This window comes from Sitophilus oryzae, unplaced genomic scaffold (genome assembly GCF_002938485.1).
Source record: "Sitophilus oryzae breed Bouriz unplaced genomic scaffold, Soryzae_2.0 scaffold_1063_pilon_pilon, whole genome shotgun sequence".
In the NCBI taxonomy this organism is placed as follows: Eukaryota; Metazoa; Arthropoda; class Insecta; order Coleoptera; family Curculionidae; genus Sitophilus; species Sitophilus oryzae.
Genome location: NW_022145686.1, coordinates 1186901 through 1197808, shown reverse-complemented (window position 1 = coordinate 1197808; position 10908 = coordinate 1186901). Strand labels below are relative to the sequence as shown.

At 29.0% G+C, this 10908-nt stretch overlaps 1 protein-coding gene across 1 annotated transcript; it reads right to left on the bottom strand.

The window, feature by feature from the left end:
• Positions 1 to 5136: 5136 nt before the first annotated feature.
• Positions 5137 to 7024, bottom strand: LOC115878790. The gene is made up of 3 exons (XM_030895400.1): positions 6873 to 7024; positions 6688 to 6811; positions 5137 to 6328 (listed from the first exon to the last, which is right to left on the bottom strand). The coding sequence occupies exons 1-3, from the start codon at positions 6965 to 6967 to the stop codon at positions 6239 to 6241; spliced, it is 309 nt and encodes a 102-aa protein (XP_030751260.1). The 5' UTR covers positions 6968 to 7024; the 3' UTR covers positions 5137 to 6238.
• Positions 7025 to 10908: the final 3884 nt, after the last annotated feature.

Genomic DNA, 10908 nt, shown 5'->3' with positions numbered 1-10908 from the left:
AAAAAAAATTGGTCTAATGTTTATTTACATTTTACGTAGAATTTATACGTCATCAATCCGAAAACAAATCGTGGCGTCTAGTCTTGGCGTTGGAAGATGACGAATGGGCGATGACGAATTGCCCATAAGATAACGTACACCATAAAATAATTAACTAAAAAAAAAAAAAAACTTGGAAAATTTGATATTCTTGAACCTTGATTCTAAATATTGCTAAATCTTTTTTGATTTTCTTGGATTTAGTTCGGGAAAAACGCTGATTGATTTTTAATTTGGTTTTCTTCATGTATTTTTATTTGGTTTAAAAAAAAACGGTTTTTTTTTTTTTTTTTATATTTTTTTCAGTGTTGTGTCATATAAGAAAAATAGTGTCGAATATAATCCAAAATTCGCATCATCAAATACTTCACACGACAACGCACATAATTCTTACTGCGTACTCCATAGTCTCCGTAGTCAATGTAGATAATTTTAGTGTAAGAATAATAAATTTTAAAAAATATGTTTTTTTTTTTTTTTTTTTTTTTTTTATATTATTAGTTTATTAATTGCAGTAAACATTAAGTGGTGTGGTGAATTATATTTGTATATGTAATTTTTTTCGGATTAATATTCGACACTATTTTGTGTTCTCATATGACACAACACTGTGAAGGCTTTAGTTGTAGCCGAAACGTTTTTTTGAAACCAAATATGACGCCTTTTTTTTAGATAATATTGTATTTCATTTTGTTATTATATTATATAATTTTTCGAACATTGATACTGCAATAATATACACGTATAAATTTGTGTGAATGCAAATAATAATACATTTTTTTTTTTTTTTTTTAATTAAATGTTTTTTGTTAAACTAGATCGATTTTCAAACCCAAAATTTAAAATATATTACATTTAAACCGCATTATCTACTGTACCTAATACAGCTATTTGTACATTGTAAAACATTTCCTGCATTTGTATGGTTAATAGTTTATTTGCCAAAGTATTTATTACTATAAACTACGGTATACTATGCTTCGTCAGTTATTAAGCTGTATATTATATATATTTCATTTAAACTATATCATTTTTTAAAATACACAACCAAAAATCTGAGGAAGTACGATTCATGTTTGCGCATGTATTGCTACAACATATTTAATTTAATCAGTTATATCTCAGACTAGCGTGACGTCATAAATCTCGCCCGTAGGCCGATCTTTTAATAGAAGGCAGTGAACTTATCATCGACCACCGGCCAACAGGCTATTCAACCTTTTTCATATGGGGCGGAAGAAGTGCTTTATCTTGGCGCGTATTTCTAAGACGTGTTTTATAACCCTGTTTTACTTGTCCAAATCGTACCATTGATGCACGACAAATGTCAGGCTTAAAGCTTACGGTAATATTTCGCGTAATTTTTTTAATACTAGGCAGGGAGTCCTAACAGTTCCTCCACATAGTATGCGAATTTTTGTATTAATCTACTTAGAAAACATGCAGTAGTTAGTTTTTATAGAAAGGTTGGCTTTCTCAGAAAATAGGTAGATAGTGTTAAAATATTCAAACTTGAGGTAGCATATATAGGGTGTTCAAAATCATCGGAAAAATAAATAACCAGAAACAGGGTTCGGAAGTAGTTAATTAAAAGGTAATTTACCTGATTAACTACGTGTTTTCCCGTTCATTAACTACATGAAAACTACGTTAATAAACTATGTATTAATATTATGAATAATTTTCCTTTGTAATGAGGGTTAAATAGAGATAGATGGATGATGTACAATATTGCAATAGTTTAACAGGCCATGATTTTCTTCTTGTTTTCTTATAAATACCATTAAATGTGTTTTTAAGCTTCACTTATTGTAAGCTACTGCAAAACCGGTTTGATCATTTGGAAAGTTACATACATTCAGGTTTATACATCATAAACTACACCCTTTACGTCGATTAACTACATATAATGTAGTTTATGTAGTGTAGTTTTTAAAAGTAAGATGTAATTTTCCGAACCCTGGAGGGGCTGTTCGGAAGTAGTTAATTAAGACGTAATTTGCCTGATTAACTACGTGTAGTCTTTTCCCGTTCAATTAACTACATGAAAACTACGTTAATAAACTATGTATTGATATTATGAATAATTTTCCTTTGTATCGCACCGCGCTCGCTCAACTAGCACGACATCAAAGATGTAAAATATTATATCTTAAAGCCATATTTTCTTCTGTTTTCTTTAATACATTATGTGCTTTTAAAGGCTTCAAACTTATTAATAGACCTCACCCTCAAACCTGTTTGATATTTGAAAGTTACATACATAGGTTACATAAACTACACCCTCTACATAAACTACATTAACTACATGTAATGTAGTTTATGTAGTTTTTAAAAGTAACATGTAGTTTTCCGAACCCTGGTTTGCCCTGGTGCTTGCCTGGTGCTCAGGGTTGTTAAGTAGTTTATGAAGCAAAAAACTACGCCAAAAACTACGCGTAGTTTTTTGTATTAACTACGTTTTAAAATTTTAAAAACTACCTTCAAGAACTATACAAAAACTACACAAAAACTACGTTAAAAACTACCTACAAGAATATAGTAAAACGTAAACAATTTAGACTTTAAACAAAAATCAAGCCAAATTCTTATCATGGAAGTAGGGTTCGGAAAACTACATGTTACTTCTAAAAACTACATAAACTACATTACATGCATGTAGTTAATGTAGTTTATGTAGAGGGTGTAGTTTATGTAACCTATGTATGTATGTGAGGTTATAATAAGTTGAAGCTATAAAAACACATAATGTATTTAAGAAAACAGAAGAAATATGGCTTTAAATATAATATTTACATCATATTATCTCTATTACACCTCATACAAAAGAAAATTATTCATAATATCAATACATAGTTTATTAACGTAGTTTTTATGTAGTTAATGAACGGGAAAAGACGTAGTTTTTGAAGAAAAACTACACGTAGTTAATCAGGTAAATTACGTCTTAATTAACTACTTCCGAACCCTGCATGGAAGTATGAAGTTATATTATATTTGTATAAGTTAAACAACATCAGAAAAAAAGACAATTTTTTTCAACAAAAGTGTATTTTCTACGAAATACAAAGTAACATTGAACACAAAATAAACTAAAAATTCTTATGGAGAAATTCTCCATAGACATTCTCCAGGAGAATATATGATTTTTTACATCTAGAGGCACAACATCATAATTCCCCTCTTCCCAGAAGGTATGGAGCAAGGTATGGAGACATCGACGTCTTCCAAACATTTTTAACTACTAAGTATCAAAAATATGACATAATAAGGAACAAATTCACAAAATATAGATTTTTTATTTCTTTAAATTGATCAACAAACAAAGTTTTTAGTTATGTTTTCACTGTTATTTAAAAAAAAACTACATTAGTTACATAAACTACACATTTACTACTCGACATTTAAAAAACGACTTGTGACATGTAGTAAATGTAGTTTATTAATTACTACGTGTAGTTTAACAACTCTACTGGTGCTGATATTATCAAGGATGGGATCATGGGCAGGGTTCGGAAAACTACATGTTACTTTTAAAAACTACAGAAACTACATTACATGTAGTTAATGTAGTTTATGTAGGAGGTGTAGTCCTTGTGTAGTCATAGGATGTAGTTTATAAGAACCTATGTATGTAACTTTCAAATATCAAAGCTTTAAGGAAGGTTTGAGGTGAGGTTATAACATGGTTATAATAAGTTGAAACTTTAGAAAACACATAATGTATTTTAATGATCTGAGTTTTCGTATTTTATAATACTTTTAGGTAAAGGTGTGGATCCGGTGGCTGACCTTGAAACGAGTTTTTGCTGCATATAGTCGCAGGTCACAGATACTACGCATGCGCACATCGTCGATGTTGCCAGATTGCACGTTTTTTGGAATTATTTTCAGTATTTTCAGTAGAAAGCAAATATTATGTGATTTTCAGTGTTTTTTGTCAATATATACCGTATGATCGAAAAAACGGCGTCCAGTTGACTGGGAAATGACGATTGAGGACATTTCCCATATAAATTGACATACAAAATGACAGCGTTCTTCATTTCATAGTCATCACTGACGCTATTATTTTTCGATCTTAGTACGGTATATTATTTATATTATTATTTTAATATTTCGCACAACACGTGAACGCTTATTATGTATTTTCATAGTCAATAAAATTAAATAGAAATAAAACTCTAGATTCCTATAATTAATCTAATTGTTCTAGATTATTATGCTACGTTTAAAAAGTGCTTTATTAAAATTTCGGAAAATTAAAAGGCGTGGGGAAGGGGTATCCAGCAAATACGTTGGTGTCCAGGCTACGTGTCCAGGTTTTTTTGTGTGATAGATGACACTATAGCTTACTTCGGGTTTCTCTTATTACCGATTCTGAACCGTCCTAGAACTGTGATGCGTATGCGCAGAAGGAAATATGAAGACATTATTTCAATTGCGCATGCGCTGCAGAGTTCTAGGACGGTTCAAAATCGGTAATAACGAAGAACCCGAACAAAGCTTATGCATGCGCACATCGTCGATCACAAAACATCCCCCTTCGTCGATTTTGCTAGATTAATGCAGCTAACCAGCTTATTTTGCAATTATTTTCAGTAGAAAACAATTTTGCAGTACTGTCAATTATATTATTATATATTATTATTTTAATATTTATTTAACACGTAAACGGTTATTATGCATTTTCATCGTCAATAAAGTAAAACAAAATAACTCTACATTGATGCTACGTTGAAAAAGTGCTTTATTAAAAATTCGGAAAATTAAAGGGGGGGGGGTGTCCAAGTTTTTTTTTTTTTTAATTTTACATGCTGTAGGTCCATATCTTATCTCCATATCATGTTCATAATAGATAATAGGTTTTATATATGGAGCCTGGTAAGGGAAGGGAGGCGAATCGAACGCAAAATTACAGGGCCCAGTTTTCTTGAGATCTAAATGAGTTCGGAAAATCGTTAGGGGGCGCTTTGTGATATTGGGATACTAGAAATACACAGCTTCTTATGGCAAGAATAACTATTTTGTTATAAATTATAGAGCCAAGTTAATATTTGGGCATATTTTTACCAGAGTTAGCTTTTAGAAACGTGGTTTTTCTAATTGAGCAATGTGCGTGGCTAAAATTGTGAATACAAAACCTTAAATTTGAGTTTGAAAAGTTAGTTAGGTTATATTAGATGCCGGTTTAATATATCCTTTTCCTAAGTTGATATTATAAAAATGTTTTATTATGTGGTTCTTTTTAGTGCATACACGACCGAAGAAACATATAAGCTGCTAAAATAAATCTTCCCTAGAACTGTTGTACAAAAAAGATAGAAGTTCCAGCAACAAATTTATCACCAGTTCAACCTTTGATTTGATGTAAACAGTAATTGTTTCTTGATGAGAAATGCGAATGAAATAGTTTATGGTGTGATTGTGTTAGTGTTTTATTAATAGTTTTGTTGATGCAGTTTAAAGGTTCATAGTTTTTCATTAAAACATTTGAAATTGACATGTTTACATGCAGTTTAGTGTGATACCATTTTAATAAACATTAAAATCTTTCGAACTAGTAGTGGTTTTATGGCGATTGACAGATTGAATAACGAAAATTAAGAGTATTTTATCAGGAATAACTTAATCATAAATGGAAACTGAAGACGAACGTTACCATTGCACCCTTTGATCGGTGTTATCTATTCCATAACTTTTTATAGCTGAAACTAGAGAGTAGGTATATTGAGCTGAAACGTTTCCTGTGTTCAATAGCGTTTTTTCTAGCGTTGAATTGTAAGTTTTAATGTCATTAGCAAAGTTTTGCAAATTGTCACTGTTTCGTAGACAATTAAATTCAAGATATATTATATTCAATGTCACCTAATAATTGTAAAGGTTTTTCTATTGATATTCACTTTATTAATATAAGGTAGGTTTGTAAATAAAATATTAATGAATAAATAATGTACTCAGTTTATTTCAAAAGCACAAAAATACAGAGTTGTGAATATGTATATACGCTGACTTATTTCATCATATAAATATTTATTTAGCAATATTAATACATTACAACTTTTGTTTCTATTAACTAATTCCACTAAATTTAATAAATAAAATATACAATATATAAATTTAATATACAATTTAGCACTTAGATATTAAATATCTATATGTACTATGCCAAAAAATAAAACAGGAACATCATATTATATCAAGAACACAAAAAATTACAATCTTTGCTGCTAAGTGTCTTGTCTGATCTGGGTATCGCCTTTTGCCACTGCTGTAGCAAGCTAGGATCCTAATAAAAGATATATAATTGTTAAATAAAATAAAAAAAAAACATTTTTCACTATTAAAGCTGTTATTTTGAGAATACGATCTTGAAGTATAAATATTTAATATTCACTTTCAATAGCACTGTTCAAACTGTGGTTAATATAGGTACATGTCAACAGGTAATTTTAGCACCTAGTAAGTATTAAATTATTTTAATTTTATAACAAGGCCTCCTAGGTTATGTTATACACATGTTGATTTTAGGCTATATTTCCTATTAATTTGGTTTATAATTTAATCTGTACACTGACAGTATATAATTTTAATGTTTTTCTTAACATCTATCCATAATTTTTATAAATAAATAGTCATACTACTTACATTAGGAGCTTTGAAAAGGCTTGGGTTTCTTTCACCCCGTTCTTTATTTGCCTTGTTTTTATTGGGATTCCCACTTGTACAGCCAGGTACAAAGCAATTTCTACCACGACTCATTGTTGTACTGCTAAAAATTCAGTAAATTAACTATAAATTTTATTAAAAACACAATTAAATCGTATACTAACAATGAAAATGTAGTATCCCAGTCGATCGCAGTGCCTCTGCTGTCAAACCGAGGAAGCTGCTTAAAAGTGGGGACAGAAATTTCAAATTTGCCCATTGCCGATAAATCTCCTTTTTTAAGCCCTCCATAGTTTTATATTATGGAAGCTTAAGCCCTCCATAGTTTTATAACACTCCATTAAAATTGTAGAATCAGCAACATTATCTAATTGCATTCATTTTTCTGCTACCTTGAGATTTTTCTATTCTTAAACCTAATTTAAGCGATTTTCTTACTATATCTGAAATAAAACATTTTATATGTGATTTATAAATCATATTCTTCCACATGAAAAGATATGCAAGTATTAAGATATCTTTAACATTTATTTACCACACCACAAAGCATAATATGTAGTATTAAAACATTATGAACATTATAAAAAACTAGTTGAAGCCTGGTGCATCCGCCACATCAGGAAAAAAATACTTTTATTTTTTTTAATTAAATGAAAAACAAAAAATCCGGCGACGATAGTTTTTAGAAGAGCCAATTAGCTATCTTTTAGTAAAAAAGCAACTTTTTAGAGCAAGTCGTTACTTCAGTAGAGATGACACAGATAAACATTAGCATTTTATATATTATGTAGATATCGATATATATAAAAAAAAAGTAAAATAAAAAACGCTTACAACAGAGTAAAATAAAAAACAAACCTTATTTTAATCCTATCACCATTCTTTGATAAAATATATGCCTACAAATTGCTATTAATATAGTAACTGGTAAAGGTGTGGATCCGGTGGCTGACCTTGAAGCCCATATTTGCTGCATTTGATCATCGATACTACGCAAGCGCACATCGTCGATATTGCCAAATTGCACTTTATTTTCGAATTATTTGCAGTTGAAAATTTTCTTTTGAGTGTTAATCAATAATAATACAAATTCTCTAATTAATTTTATAATTTCAGATTTATCTTGAAATCCAAAATTAAGGAATGATATATAGAATTGTAATAATAATAACATTTACTTATATATTTACATTAGAATTAAAAATTATCATTTACGGATTTTTTTTTAATGGTTTTAAACTTATTAGAATTATTTTATTTTTTTCAAATTATTTAATTTCTAGTTATTTACAGGCAACAATAGTTTTGATTATATGTATTGATATATTGAAGTTCTACCATGACGAGTCTTATAGAACAATACACGTCAATCGGAGATAGAGGTAACATTTTACCTATAATGTTACTAATATAATATACTTTGATTATAATTAATGTTTGTATCATAATTTCTTAAAAATATCAAGTTAGTGGATTAATAGCAATTTTAGACATATATTTTATCGAAGAGTGTGTATTGATAAGACTAAAATAAGCTTTATGTTTTATCTTTTTCTCTTTAGAAGGGAGATGGTTTGTACCGTAGAATACATTACAGTATTTAATATCGTGTACTTTGATATTCTTTTCTTAATTTACTTAATTTCTTGTTTCCTATAATGCCAAATCTTGACAATATGGTGAAGGTTGAGTTTTGATCTTATTAGTTTTATAAGAATAATAATAATAATAGAAATTCAAGACTAAATTAAGACTTAGTTTGTGATTTATATTAAGATCTTTCTTATAATATTTGTTATGTCTTAATCTTAATACTATATATTATGCTTGGTCTGGAAAATAAAAGTTAAAATATCTTAATTTTGCATATCCTATTCCATCCTTCCATTAGGAAAAATATGGTTTATAAATCATATATGCTAAGAAAATCACATAAATTAGGTGTAAGAATAGAGAAATCTTAATGTAGCAGAAAAATTAATGCAATATATGTATAAGCAGAATTAAACAAGGTAACTGATGATGTTAATGTTGCTGAAGCTGATTCTACAATTTTAGTTACGGAGGCTAAAAGGCCTTTTAAGGCCTCCGTAGTTTTGATGAAATGTTAAAAAAAACCTATTATGAACATGACATGGAGCTACAGCTTAAAAAAAAGAAAAAACTTGGACACATCCCTTTTAATTTCCCGAATTTTTAATAAAGCACTTTTTAAACGTAACATAATAATCTAGATAGGAATCTAGAGTTTTATTTCTATATAATTTTATTGACTATGAAAATACATAATAAGCGTTCACGTGTTGTGCGAAATATTAAAATAATAATATAAATAATATACCGCATACTATAAAAAAAAATAGCGTCACCGATGACTATGAAATGAAGATCGCTGTCATTTTACATGGGAAATGTCCTCAATCGTCATTTCCCAGCCAACTGGACGCCGTTTTTTCGATCATACGGTATATATTGACAAAAAAACACTGAAAAGCACATATTTGTTTTCTACTGAAAATAATTCCAAAATAACTTGCAATTTGGCAACATCGAAGATGTGCGCATGCGTAGTGTCTGTGACTATATGCAGCAAAAACTCGTTTCAAGGTCAGCCACCGGATCCACACCTTTACCAAAAGTACAAGAAAGAATTAAGGTAAAATCAAAGAATGTTCTACGTTATCTAAAATATAAAAATATGGGAAGCCCCGACAAAAATCTGACACCTGATATCAAAGTGATAAATAAACATCGGCGCATGCGGCAGCGAGCATTACACTTAATTTTCAATTCATTGCTAGATGGCCTTTACTAGGGATGCACTGCAAACAAATATTCCAGCAAAACTAAAGTGTTTTTTCTTATTCTAAATTCTAACAAATAAATAAACCTGTAAAACTGTATAAATAAAATCGGTCTTCGATTTAAAAAAAAAGATCGATTATACCAAAAAATCGTTTGATAAAAATCACGTCGATTTGATAATAATCGATTCGAATCGTACATCCCTAGTATGGTGTGTAGTTTAAGGTTATGTTTAAGGTTAATCGTGGGTTATTAAACTCGCACAAAAACAAAACAGAAAACAACAAAAAACAATGCAAACAATGCCAAATAAACCTGTAAAAAAGTACTTTTATTATTCAAAATGAAATATCATATAATTCAGTTGGTATACGAATATTTTTTGATTTATTTATAATGTTTGGTGTCAAAAATATGTGAGAAATGAGGTAAACAGTTTAAATGTCTTAATAAATTCGTTTTTAATTTATTAACCTTTCAGGTATCTACCTAATGGTAGGAAGAAATTAATTATGTAATGGTAGGAAAAATAATTTCACTTTAATTATGTATTAGAAAATCAGTAATCTTAAATTAGGATGCATCAATGGAGAAGAAGGCAATTGTAATCCAATACAATAACAGATCTACAAATACCAAGCAATACATTAAATCAAAAATCTCAGTAACACTGTTGTAATAATGTACTCCCTGTGGTCTTATTAAGTATAAAGTTTTGTTTTACATGAAAATAATTATCCCATTTAATTATTCATTAAATTTTAGTGTCAGCTTATTGATAGCTCGATTACCAGTCAAATAGTTTCGATGTTTTCTATACTATGAAGAAAATTTGATCTGATTAGATTAATTCAGATGTAAATTTATGTTATACGGTAAGATATTTTTAAACAAACCAAGAAAGTTCTCTTCAGACAAGTTCTGGTCTGAAATTGCAAATATTAATGAAAAAGTTATACATGTAGTTTTCTATTCATAAATGATATTATTGATTTTATTCTAGGTGAATGTATCGAGTCATATTATATTCTGCAGAATATATTGAGAAAAATGGTAAACTAACTAAAAGTGCTAACAAAATTTCTTAGGAAGTTATCGATATACCTAATTATTAGAAGCTGTAACAAATGTTCAAAGAGTCAGAGTATACTTTATTAGAAGTGTGTTAGATAGAATTATACACTTTAAAGAAAATATCTTTTATTATTGCAGGTAATGCATATTGTGTAATGCATATAATAATATGTGAAATCTATTATTACATACACAAAGATTGAAAATTATTTAAACAGCTATCTGTATGTTGTCTCACAATCTCTATTTAGTGAATGGGTTATTAAAAAATTGAACATATTTACACAGAATATTGTGGATATGGATATCTGGATAGTATGT

Excerpts from the sequence above, each read along its gene's own strand:
- LOC115878790 (XM_030895400.1), bottom strand. The coding sequence starts at position 6,967 with ATGGGCAAATTTGAAATTTCTGTCCCCACTTTTAAGCAGCTTCCTCGG. Across the intron at positions 6,812-6,872 it reads TGGGATACTACATTTTCATT|CAGTACAACAATGAGTCGTG; the intron begins GTTAGTATACGA and ends CTGAATTTTTAG. Across the intron at positions 6,329-6,687 it reads GCCTTTTCAAAGCTCCTAAT|GATCCTAGCTTGCTACAGCA; the intron begins GTAAGTAGTATG and ends ATCTTTTATTAG.